Below are 13,279 nucleotides of genomic sequence, written 5' to 3'. Positions count from 1 at the left end.
TGTTGGCCCTCGTCAGTGCAAAGTATGAGAACTGATTTGGCTAGGTGAGAGATTCTGGACTGAGGTCTAAGGGGGAGAACGTTTCTCCTTGTGGAGAGTGACATACCAGATCTGGCATGCCAAGGTAAGGAGGCTTATTCACTGTGCAATGCTCCTCTGGGAAATTTAATATGCAAATTGCCTCTTCAGAGAGAGAGAGAAAAGACTTGAACTCTATAGCGCCACCTATTGGAAGCAGCAATCCTACAAGTTTCAGTCGACCCTTTAACGAGTCTTGTAACGTTACCCCTTAGACCTCAGTCCAGAGATTCTCACCTAGCCAAATCAGTTCTCATACTTTGCACTGACGAGGGCCAACAGCCAGAAACATGATCTGCAAATTGAGATTCTGATTTGGCTTTTATCCTAAGTCATATTGCACGACTCGTTAAAAGGTTGATTGTGACTTGTAGGATTGCTGCTTCCAATAGGTGGCGCTATAGAGTTCAAGTCCTCTTCATCTCTGAATAGGTAATTTGCATATAAAATTTCCCAGAGGAGCATTGCATGGTGAATAAGCCTCCTTTACCTTGGCATACCAGAGCCGGTGTGTCACTCTCCACAAGGAGAAACGTTACCCCTTAGACCTTGCCCTATTGGTCAAAGATAAATAAATGGGAGGTGTCGTTAGTATGATTATGCATTAAAGCAACCCTCCACACTGTGAATAAAAAATGACTATCCATTTCTCACATCTTGTCACCTCATCTGTTGTCCTCTGATTGTCTCCTGCTGCCTCCTCCATTCAGATCGATGTTCCATTTCTTCTGCTTCCAAGATGATCGCTGCAGTGGCATAGGGAGCATTGGTAAGTCTGAACCACACCTCCCATGCCTTTCTTGAGGAGGGTTGTTTAGATTTACCAATGCTCCCTATTCCACATCTGTGGCCATCTTGGAAGTAGGGGGAACAGAATGAAGATTTGAGAGGAGGAGGCAAACGGAGGACACCAGATGGAGTGGCAAATTATGACAAATGTTTAATCACCTTTTAGTCCCAAGGTGGAGGGTCCACCCCTAAAATAAAGAGAAGAAAACTAATGCTGCCAAGGGTACCCCGCTAGCTTCTGCTTCCTGTTCCAGCTGGACAGCATCTGACTGCTGTAGTCAGTCATTGTCCTAAGCGATGACTAAAACTAAATAGATATATGGGGACCGCATAGTAAGAGAAGGACGAGGGAATTGGATAGGTGAGTACACTGCCTAAGTTTTGAATGGATTTCCAGATAGTGGGGCTCCTGTTGATGGGGTGCATGGGGAATATTTAGATTTTTCTAATCGACAGCTGTATTGAAAATAGTAGTTTTTAATATGGTTTGAGAAAAGGTGTACTAACATATCCCAGCCAAGTTTATGCCAAAACGACACACTATTGGCTTGTGTATGGGCAGTAGAACTTCAGGGGTACATTACATATATTCATTGGGAGCATTTTCTGTGCATGTACAGTACAGACCAAAAGTTTGGACACACCTCATTTAAATTTTTTTCTGTATTTTCATGACTTTGAAAATTGTACATTTACAATGAAGGCATTAAAACTATGAATTAACACATGTGGAATTATATACTTAACAAAAAAGTGTGAAACAACTGAAAATATGTCTTATATTCTAGGTTCTTCAAAGTAGCCACCTTTTGCTTTGAGGACTGCTTTGCACACTCTTGGCATTCTCTTGATGAGCTTCAAGAGGTAGTCACCGGAAATGGTTTTCACTTCACAGGTGTGCCCTGTCAGGTTTAAAAAATGGGATTTCTTGCCTTATAAATGGGGTTGGGACCATCAGTTGTGTTGTGCAGAAGTCAGGTGGATACACAGCTGATAGTCCTACTGAATAGACTGTTAGAATTTGTATTATGGCAAGAAAAAAGCAGCTAAGTAAAGAAAAACGAGTGGTCATCATTACTTTAAGAAATGAAGGTCAGTCAGTCCGAAAAATTGGGCAAACTTTGAAAGTGTCCCCAAGTGCAGTTGCAAAAACCATCAAGCGCTACAAAGAAACTGGCTCACATGAGGACCGCCCCAGGAAAGGAAGACCAAGAGTCACCTCTGCTTCTGAGGATAAGTTTATCCGAGTCACCAGCCTCAGAAATCGCAGGTTAACAGCAGCTCAGATTAGAGACCAGGTCAATGCCACACAGAGTTCTAGCAGCAGACACATCTCTTCAACAACTGTTAAGAGGAGACTTTGTGCAGCAGGCCTTCATGGTAAAATAGCTGCTAGGAAACCACTGCTAAGGACAGGCAGCAAGCAGAAGAGACTTGTTTGGGCTAAAGAACACAAGGAATGGACATTAGACCAGTGGAAATCTGTGCTTTGGTCTGATGAGTCCAAATTTGAGATTTTTGGCTCCAACCACCGTGTCTTTGTGCGACACAGAAAAGGTGAACGGATGGACTCTACATGCCTGGTTCCCACCGTGAAGCATGGAGGAGGAGGTGTGATGGTATGGGGGTGCTTTGCTGGTGACACTGTTGGGGATTTATTCAAAATTGAAGGCATACTGAACCAGCATGGCTACCACAGCATCTTGCAGCGGCATGCTATTCCATCCGGTCTGCGTTTAGTTGGACCATCATTTATTTTTCAACAGGGCAATGACCCCAAACACACCTCCAGGCTGTGTAAGGGCTATTTGACCGAGAAGGAGAGTGATGGGGTGCTACGCCAGATGTCCTGGCCTCCAGTCACCAGACCTGAACCCAATCGAGATGGTTTGGGGTGAGCTGGACCGCAGAGTGAAGGCAAAAGGGCCAACAAGTGCTAAGCATCTCTGGGAACTCCTTCAAGATTGTTGGAAGACCATTTCCGGTGACTACCTCTTGAAGCTCATCAAGAGAATGCCAAGAGTGTGCAAAGCAGTCATCAAAGCAAAAGGTGGCTACTTTGAAGAACCTAGAATATAAGACATATTTTCAGTTGTTTCACACTTTTTTGTTAAGTATATAATTCCACATGTGTTAATTCATAGTTTTAATGCCTTCATTGTAAATGTACAATTTTCAAAGTCATGAAAATACAGAAAAATCTTTAAATGAGAAGGTGTGTCCAAACTTTTGGTCTGTACTGTATACGCTGTGAATTTAGGCCCCGGTTCATCAAGGACGCCGATGTTCACACTGGTCTCGATGAGGGGCCGTGGTAGAGTCAAAGGAGCCTGATTCATTAGCACTTATAAATCAAAGTGTTGTGAGCCTTGTCACAAATCTTACACTAGTCAGGGACTAGAGTAAGATTTGTGGCGTAAGGTACACCACATCTAATCATGAATTAGTCGCCACACCCCGTCTCGACCCAACTCAATCAGTTTAGGCAGAGCTGGCCAAAGCTGGCGTGTAAGTGCCTAAAGTTATAAAATTTGTGCGCAACCTTCAGTTATGCCAAAAATGTTGCCACTTTTCAAAACGTTTTATCTGATGTAAAAAATCAACTGAACTGCGGCATTGGTCTTTGCCAATTCAGTAACATGGAGCCCTATAATGTGGGTAAAATGAGGTTGACTGTTTCTGGCTCTTGGCACGGGCCTCTGTTGTCAGATCCTGTAGCTCCGTCACATCGATAACAAATAGGACATTCAGAGCTACAATTTATGGAATAGTCATCACATCTGAGAAATCACAAAATATTAGACTGGGTGGGTCAGATTCATGAACTTCTCGCTCAAATCTGTGCCGCAAAAGCTAAAATAAGTTATTAGCAGTAATTCGGAGCAGATGTTTGTTTCTACGCTCTATCGGAAGGCTGGGGTTTTATGAGACATTAATCAGTACATTTGGCCATTAGTCGGGATCATTTACTGGCAGCGCATATCGCTGAACGTCAGGGTTAACCATTCCCGTACAGGCCATCCCCTGTGTGATTACTATAACTGTGCTCATATTTCATCCCGTCGATATATGGGGGAATGAAGTGTATACGTGGTGTGTGGAGTGAGTTTGGGAGTAGAGCTGAAGTGAGCTTTCTTAGACATTTGTGGCTCCTGATGTTAGTAACCTCTGGGTTGTACCTGAGATCTTCTCTATATGTCCATATTCTCTGTGGTGTTTGATCCACTTGAGCAGGGTATTAGGGACATTATTTCTTGTGCGCTGCATATGACGCAGATGAAGTCATACCTGTAATTAAGCCGATTTCCAGCACCTCTTGAAGGCCTATTATTTCCTTTGAACTTTCTGAGCGTCACTTAATCTGTCCTGTCTGCTAAATCTCTCTCGTAATAGACGTCCTCTTTAAAAATGAATAAAGTATTCTTTTGCTATTACTCTTGTCAGTTCTAGATATGTCTAATATATATATATATATATATATATATATATATATATATATATATATATATATATATATATATATATATATATATATATATATATATATATATATATATATATATATATATATATATATATATATATATAATTTAATATTACTGTTCTTTTTTTCCCACCTTCTGCCCTATGGAATATTTATACCACTTGTCTCGCCTCTAAGGGTTTGTGCACAAAACAGGTGGATACCGACTGGAATACTCATGAAAAAGCGCTACCAAACCTCTGCCAAAAATGTACTTCGTGCACAGCAATCTAAAACTACATTACCGTGCACATGTTCCTCCTTTTAACCGCTTCAGGCTACGGGCACACGCTCAGTATTTTACATCAGTATTTATAAGCCAAAATCAGGAGTTGGTGATAAATACAGAAGTGGTGACGTGTTTCTATTATACTTTTCCTCTGACTGTTCCACTCCTGGTTTCGCCTTTAGGTAAAAAACTCAACAAATACTGAATGTGTGGACGTGGCCTCAGGGCTCAGAACTTTGGGGAAGTTAAAAGAAGTAGTAAATGGAAGTCTTCAAACAGAGGCTGGACAGACATCTGTCTGAGATGGTTTAGTGACTCCTGCATTGAGCAGGGGGTTGGACACGAGGACCCTGGAGGTCTCCTCCAACTCTAGCATTCTAGGATTGTAAGTAACATGTCCATTCTTCAGGCTCCTTCTGTTTGGAAGCCGCCCTATAAACTTGAAAGTGTAGAGCTAAAATGCCGGCAAAACCATCTGCCAAGTCACTTCAGCTATAAGGCCACCGGCTTTCTCTTGAAGTGTCTTGGCTGGCCCATCGGCATGTTAAAGACTTTGTGTACACATATCTTTAAAGCTTGGAAAACTATTGTGAGATCTGTTAAGTTTTCTTGTAAACCTGGTATAAACAATAGACCGGTGTTAACGGATTTATTCCTCCTGCCATTGTATACACATACTGTGCACAAATAGTTTAAGAAAAAAAATATTGTAAAACTAAAAGCTTGTATCTGCCGGGCCTCGTAGGTATTGGATTGGACAGCTGGAGTTTACCGGGCTGTTCAGTAGTTGGCTTCTAAGCTTTTCAGAACTTGTACTCTCGACCCATGGCTGCTCTTCTGGTCCTTGACTGATCTCTGTGGAGCCGGTCTCCTTTTATAATGTCTCATCACATGTGACTGCTGTGTGATTGGCTGCAGCAGGTCACTGAAGAAGGCCTGGTATACAGACGTTAACGAGGGGAGTGTAGTTGGGGTTTCTTTGTTTTAAAGTTTATTTCCTTTTAAGCATGTCAGGACTTTGAATTTTGGCACTGATTTACAGAAAAAGTCCGTGTCATTTGGATTTTGGTGCTGATGTTGACTTCCCAATTAAACTCAATGAGGAGAAATCCACAGTAAATTTTCTCAACCAATTCCTTCATTGCTTGTCTGATTTCTGGCGCCTTCTCATGTCTTGTTTCTCCTACTTTTGAGGTTCTTCTGGAAGCTGTGGTCTTTGTCTAAACCTCGTGGCTAGGCTGCCTGCCATTTGCTGGGTTTGTGCAGCAAGTTAAGGTCATAAACGCAATATAAGAATCTTGCCAAATGGCTAGAATATTGGTATACATTGGATGTAGTGCATTTCCCTTATATCTTCTGTATAGGGGCCCTTTTATAGATTTACATAAAATTGTGTCCCTCTCCTACAGCAATATTGTCCTTATGAATGGCAAGTCTATACAGCACCTAGGGCTAGAGCTGCAGTTTTACTAATGCTCGTTTTGGACTAGTTTTTCTCATTTTTATGGCCATTTTAAGGTGTTTTGTTTGTTTGGGTTTTTTTTTCTGCTATGAATGTATTCATATTATTATGTACATGATGTGTTTGTCTGCTGTGAGCGAAATAATTGGAAGCACATTCATGTCGGACCACTCCCAATTTCCCTGGGTTTTTTAATTTTCTAGTAAGCACTGGGTAGAGTAAGGACAAAGTAATAACTTAGTTGATGGCCTTCAATGAAATTTCCTCGAACTTTGCGGATGAGGTCTGACAACAGGTGCTAAGAGGTGCTAAAATAATCCCCATTATGTAACAAATTACTTTTTAAGAAGGGCTGTGTTTTGGGACATAGGCCATTTCAGCTTGGATCAAAGCTGCCTAATGATATTTCAGGCTGGGAAGGGCTTGGATTTGCTTCCCTTTCCTCCCTTGCTCATACATACGTGCCGGTACTGGAGCGCAGCTGCTGACATCACATTGACCATTGGCCGGAGGCTCCGAGTGTTGGGGGATACTTGCTGATTGCTACATGTGCAAGTGTTAAACTAATTTACTGTTACATGGAAATACAGTTACAAGTTGTACCATATCCCCAGATGATTTCTACTTTGAGGTTCATCATATTTGCCATTGTGTAAGGGCGGTTTTATTCATTTAAACTTGTCAATGATTGTATTACACACAGCTGCACTGTAGGTGACGTACCTCCTGTAATGCTTCATATCGGTGCAGTGGGATCTCCCATCCTAACTGGCACGGTCATGGGGAACTATGGAACATTTACCCTTAAGGGAACCTCACAGCTTTTAGAGGATGTCATAAAACACCCTGCATCTGCTAACAGGCGAAGGGAATTCTGTCGTAACTAAACGTTTAAATAATATAGTTATTTCAAATTTTTATTTCCAGAATGGAACATTATAACATTTTACAAATCACTGTTAGTAGGTCATTTATCTTCAATCCTTAAAAAAAAAATGTGTGTTTGTGTGTATATATTATATATATATATATATATATATATATATATATATATATATATATATACACATATATACAATACAGACCAAAAGTTTGGACACACCTCATTTAAAGATTTTTCTGTATTTTCACGACTATGAAAATTGTACATTCACACTGAAGGCATCAAAACTATGAATTAACACATGTGGAATTATATACTTAACAAAAAAGTGTGAAACAACTGAAAATATGTCTTATATTCTAGGTTCTTCAAAGTAGCCACCTTTTGCTTTGATGACTGCTTTGCACACTCTTGGCATTCTCTTGATGAGCTTCAAGACGTAGTCACCGGAAATGGTCTTCCAACAATCTTGAAGGAGTTCCCAGAGATGCTTAGCACTTGTTGGCCCTTTTGCCTTCACTCTGCGGTCCAGCTCACCCCAAACCATCTCGATTGGGTTCAGGTCTGGTGACTGTGGAGGCCAGGTCATCTGGCGTAGCACCCCATCACTCTCCTTCTTGGTCAAATAGCCCTTACACAGCCTGGAGGTGTGTTTGGGGTCATTGTCCTGTTGAAAAATAAATGATGGTCCAACTAAATGCAAACCGGATGGAATAGCATGCCGCTGCAAGATGCTGTGGTAGCCATGCTGGTTCAGTATGCCTTCAATTTTGAATAAATCCCCAACAGTGTCACCAGCAAAGCACCCCCACACCATCACACCTCCTCCATGCTTCACGTTGGGAACCAGGCCTGTAGTGTCCATCCGTTCACCTTTTCTGCGTCGCACAAAGACACGGTGGTTGGAACCAAAGATCTCAAATTTGGACTCATCAGACCAAAGCACAGATTGCCACTGGTCTAATGTCCATTCCTTGTGTTCTTTAGCCCAAACTTGTCTCTTCTGCTTGTTGCCTGTCCTTAGCAGTGGTTTCCTAGCAGCTATTTTACCATGAAGGCCTGCTGCACAAAGTCTCCTCTTAACAGTTGTTGAAGAGATGTGTCTGCTGCTAGAACTCTGTGTGGCATTGACCTGGTCTCTAATCTGAGCTGCTGTTAACCTGCGATTTCTGAGGCTGGTGACTCGGATAAACTTATCCTCAGAAGCAGAGGTGACTCTTGGTCTTCCTTTCCTGGGGCGGTCCTCATGTGAGCCAGTTTCTTTGTAGCGCTTGATGGTTTTTGCAACTGCACTTGGGGACACTTTCAAAGTTTGCCCAATTTTTCGGACTGACTGACCTTCACTTCTTAAAGTAATGATGGCCACTCGTTTTTCTTTACTTGGCTGCTTTTTTCTTGCCATAATACAAATTCTAATAGTCTATTCAGTAGGACTATCAGCTGTGTATCCACCTGACTTCTGCACAACACAACTGATGGTCCCAACCCCATTTATAAGGCAAGAAATCCCACTTATTAAACCTGACAGGGCACACCTGTGAAGTGAAAACCATTTCCGGTGACTACCTCTTGAAGCTCATCAAGAGAATGCCAAGAGTGTGCAAAGCAGTCATCAAAGCAAAAGGTGGCTACTTTGAAGAACCTAGAATATAAGACATATTTTCAGTTGTTTCACACTTTTTTGTTAAGTATATAATTCCACATGTGTTAATTCATAGTTTTGATGCCTTCAGTGTGAATGTACAATTTTCAAAGTCATGAAAATACAGAAAAATCTTTAAATGAGAAGGTGTGTCCAAACTTTTGGTCTGTACTGTATATAATATATAATTTTAATGTGTATACGTACACACACACACACACACACACACATTAAAATTATATAATTTTAATGTGTGTATCTATAATATACCTGGGGATGCGTGTCTCTGTCTGAAGCCTCGATAGACTGCGCATGCGTGACGCGCAGTCTGGCTCCAGACAGAAGACCGCATCCAGTCGTTACAAGTAAGAGGAGGTGTATGGCGCCTGAGATCGCGGTATACGTAGATGCTGAACGTATACCACAATCTCCAGCGCCATACTTACCTGACCGGGAGGAGCGTTGCCGCGGCACCTCTCTTCGGAGACGGGGCAGGAGTGAGGCGTCGAATCGGCGCATGCGCATAGCGCTATCCGGCGCCATTTTACTGAAGACACATTTACAGTGTGTCTTCAGCAAAATGGCGCCGGACGGCGCGGTGCTCCGGCTCTGCACTCCTCCCCCGGCCTCTGGCAGAACAGGACACAGCAGTGCTGCAGCACAGAGAAGAAAGGGGAGTATAACTGTTTATTTTTTTTTTTTTGTATGTGTACAGTGTGAAAGGGATGAGGGTGCCATTCGTGCCGGGATTGTGTGGGGGGTGAGGGGGTGCCACGCGTGCCGGGGTGAGGGGGTGCCACGCGTGCCGGGATTGTGGGGGGTGAGGGGGTGCCACGCGTGCCGGGATTGTGGGGGGTGAGGGGGTGCCACGCGTGCCGGGATTGTGGGGGGTGAGGGGGTGCCACGCGTGCCGGGATTGTGGGGGGTGAGGGGGTGCCACGTGTGCCGGGATTGTGGGGGGGGTGAGGGGTGCCACACGTGCCGGGATTGTGGGGGGGGGGGGGGGTGCCACGCATACCAGGCTAGGATGGTGTGGACTGTATGGGGGCAGCACATACCAGCATGGGAGACCATATACCAATAAAAATGCTATGTATACATATATACAGGGTGGGCCATTTATAAGGATACACCTAAATTACATGGGAATGGTTGGTGATATCAGCTTCTTGTTTGTGGCACATTAGTATATGGGACGGGGAAAACTTTTCCAGATAGGTGGTTACCATGGCAGCCATTTTGGATCCAACTTCATTTTTTTCAATGGGATACTGTATATAATTTTAGTGTATGTGTACACACACACACGTACACACACGTACGTATATATATCATTTTAATGTATATATGTAAGTGGTTAGCAAGCCCCTGCCTCCAGCTATTAGAAATGATTCATTTGGAATAGATGGTAGCAGTAAAAGGGTCAGTGTCTCCTCCTTTTGAGTCTTGTGCTTATCAGAACAATCAAAATTGCCACTTTTATAAAAGAGAAAAATTCTACAAGAATGAAGATAAATCCCCACAATAAAGTGATTTGTAAATTGTCAGAACTTTCCATACTAGACAAAATTAGAGGGGAAAAAAAGGAGTGAAACTGTTTTTTTTTCTCTTTCTTCTGTGCCCCTCCATTCCAAATTTATGCCTGTGGTAGTAAAACAAAAAAAAAGGACAACTGCTTTACATGAATAAACCCATTAATATATTGTCTGTCTACATAGATATATAAACACGCTTCTAAAGAATTTTTCTTTTCTTTCTCTTTTAGATTGCTTTACTTGATGTGGACATCTGTGGTCCGTCAATTCCAAAAATAATGGGTCTAGAAGACGAACAGGTAACTGCATGAGCTGCCTCCTTTAAAGACAACCTGTCATCAGGATTGTATACCCCATACTAATGATAAGCATGTGAAGGTTCTTTACTGCTGAGTAAATCCTTACCTTTCTTATAGACATCAGTTTTGCTAGTTTAGAGAAATCCATAGTTGAAACTGTATGCTAATGAGCTGCAAGTGCAGTGGGCGGGCCCTGCACCTACAGCTCTCCTGCCTCTCTCCCAATTCCCCACCAACTGCCTGCCTCCCCTGACTCTGAAACATGAGGGACCAGCAGGGAGGGATATGGAGAGAGGAAGCAGAGCTGTAGGTGCAGGGCCCGCCCACTGCACTTGCAGCTCATTAGCATACAGTTTTAACTATGGATTTCTCTAAACTAGCAAAACTGATGTCTGTAAGAAAGGTAAGGATTTACTCAGCAGTAAAGAACCTTCACATGCTTATCATTAGTATGGGGTATACAATCCTGATGACAGGTTGTCTTTAACACCTTCCTGACTTGGCCAATTTCAGTTTTTTGTTCTTTTCCTCCCTTCCAAGAGCCATAGTTTTTTTTTTAGTTTTTTTTTTTTTTTTATCTTTTTTAATAGGGCAAAAAGGGGGTGATTTCAACTTTTTTTATTTCTTTTCATATTGTTTTACTTTTTTTTTTATTTTTTTTTATTGTATTTATTTAGTCCCCTTAGGGGCCTTGAACCTGCAATCGTCTGATATACTGTGATACAACAGAATTACTGCATATAGTAAAACAAACAGTCTCCTTTGAAGCCTGGCCTCAGGCAGGGTATCAAAGGAGCTCTGTGTTGACAGCCACATAAGTCTTCAACAGACACCCATCTGTCATAGCAAGCCATCGGCATCAAATGATTGTATCATGATGGAGTTTGGTAGTTGCATTTAACAGGTTAAATACAGCTTGTATTTACCTCCCATGCCAGCGCTGTTCCAACAATGTCCGCTCCAGTTCTCCTGGGACTCGCATAACTTTGATGCATGAGCCATTCAGTCAATTGGCAACCACCTCACTCTCACCCGGCCACAGTACAGGAAATGCAGGACCTGCGAGAAAATGAACTTTATTTCTCCTGGGAACTGCTGGCTTTCAGTCATACAGGCTTGCCAGTGCGGCTAGTCATTGCTTGGTACACAGTGAGCGGTGGCTGTAACCGCACCCTGGCACTTAGACAGCCGTCTCTTCAATCATGCACTGCTGAGCTGGCTGACAGTCAGTGATGGGTGTGCTTACAGCCGCCGCTCACTGTGTCCTGACTGTAGCCGTGCCACAACTATATGACTGAAAGCCGGCAGCTCCCAGGAGAAATAAAGTTCATTTTCACCCGGGTGTCGCATCTGCAGTACAGCGGCCGGGCACCTTCCTAGCGCTATTAACCTGCAGATTTACCTTATGTCTGCAAGTTAGAGGTTGTCCACTACTTTATCGTTGATGACCTGTCGTTAGGATAGGTCATTAATGTCTGATCGGTTGGGGTCCGGCACCCCCACCAACCAGCTGTTATTGGCATTGGAAGCCGCCAGCTGGAAGTGCTCAATTGCCAAGCTGCTGTCTTCTGATAGTGGCCGTGGCAGGGTACTACACATCTGCCTCCTATTCACATCAATAGAAAGCGGATGTGCAGTACCCTGCGGCGGCCACTATCAGAAGATGGAGCAGCACCTCAATTGAGCATTTGCAGCTGTCGACACAGAGAACAGCTGATCGGCAGGGGGAGCCGGGTGCCGGTCCCTGACCAATTAGACATTGACCATCCTAAGGATAGGCCATCAATGCTAAAGTAGTGGACAACCTCTTTAACAGTGTTATCTGACATGACAGGTTCCCTTTAAGTGTTTTGTCACTCTATTTTTCAGTACTGTTTTTTGTATTTTTAGGAGGGGGGGGGGGTCCTTAATCCTTAAGGAAAATATAGCAATGAGAAAATTTAAATATTCAGATCCATTTTTTTTTTTTCAGTCTTGCTTTGTTAAACAGAAGTTCATCCACCATAGTAAAATAGGTGAAAATCTGATTTTGTGGTCTTACTACTTGTACTAATTACTGTTAATCCTATATTACCCTTAGGTTCACCAAAGTGGCTCAGGATGGTCACCTGTTGTAAGTATCTGTCACCCTGAATGCACTGTCGGATGTCTGTATATTATGGGAGTACAAGTGCACAGTGCCGCACCAAAGCCTACAGTGACCCCTAGTGGCCACACTGCACCTCTATCTATAGCTATCACAGTGTCCATGCTGATGTGTGTACAAGCTGCTGACCTTTAGATACTACGTAGGATGAGCTTCACGGGCTGTACCTTTTTTTTTTTTTTTCTTTTTTTTTTTTTCTTTTTTTTTTTTTCTTTTTTTTTTTTTCTTTTTTTTTTTTAAACCCATCTCAAATGATACATTTTTGTACAGCTAGATTATGATTAACCTTTAATGCTTTTTGTTAATAAAAAGTTGATATAATGTCTGCCATTATTACAGAGGACGTTTAAAAAAAGTTCTGGAGTTTTCTCTAGCATTTTCTAGTTTTTATAAAATCCTTTTTTTTTTTTTTTTTTTTTTCTCCGTTGAATAATGAAGACACTACATATTAAGGGAAAAAGTGATGGCAAAACGCTCCATAAAACGTGCAGTCGTCTTCCGTGTGTCTTTTGAGCTTTCACTTTTTTTAACCGTTTGCCATTTGTAGAAGCCTGAAGTGGTTGAAAGACGTTCCAAAGCCTGAACATGTGCACAGCAAGTCGTTTTTACATAGAAATGATTATTTTTATTCTTTTGAGTGTCCTTTTAGGCGCTTTCTGCAGTGGAATTCGTCTGAATAAGACATTATATACA

The 13,279-nt window shown here is 42.4% G+C and overlaps 1 protein-coding gene across 1 annotated transcript in view; it reads left to right on the top strand.

Annotated features, from left to right (window-relative positions):
- Positions 1 to 13,279, top strand: part of NUBP1 (NUBP iron-sulfur cluster assembly factor 1, cytosolic) — a 53,754-nt gene that overhangs the window by 23,587 nt on the left and 16,888 nt on the right. The window contains exons 4-5 of the mRNA XM_073647744.1: positions 10,372 to 10,440; positions 12,521 to 12,553. Of these exons, the coding sequence (XP_073503845.1) occupies positions 10,372 to 10,440; positions 12,521 to 12,553 (102 nt within the window). The remainder of the gene's footprint in view (positions 1 to 10,371; positions 10,441 to 12,520; positions 12,554 to 13,279) is intronic.

Source organism: Phyllobates terribilis, unplaced genomic scaffold (genome assembly GCF_046119375.1).
Source record: "Phyllobates terribilis strain yellow unplaced genomic scaffold, ASM4611937v1 Scaffold_9__5_contigs__length_417890890, whole genome shotgun sequence".
Lineage (NCBI taxonomy): Eukaryota > Metazoa > Chordata > Amphibia > Anura > Dendrobatidae > Phyllobates > Phyllobates terribilis.
This window is presented reverse-complemented; position numbering and strand designations above follow the sequence as displayed.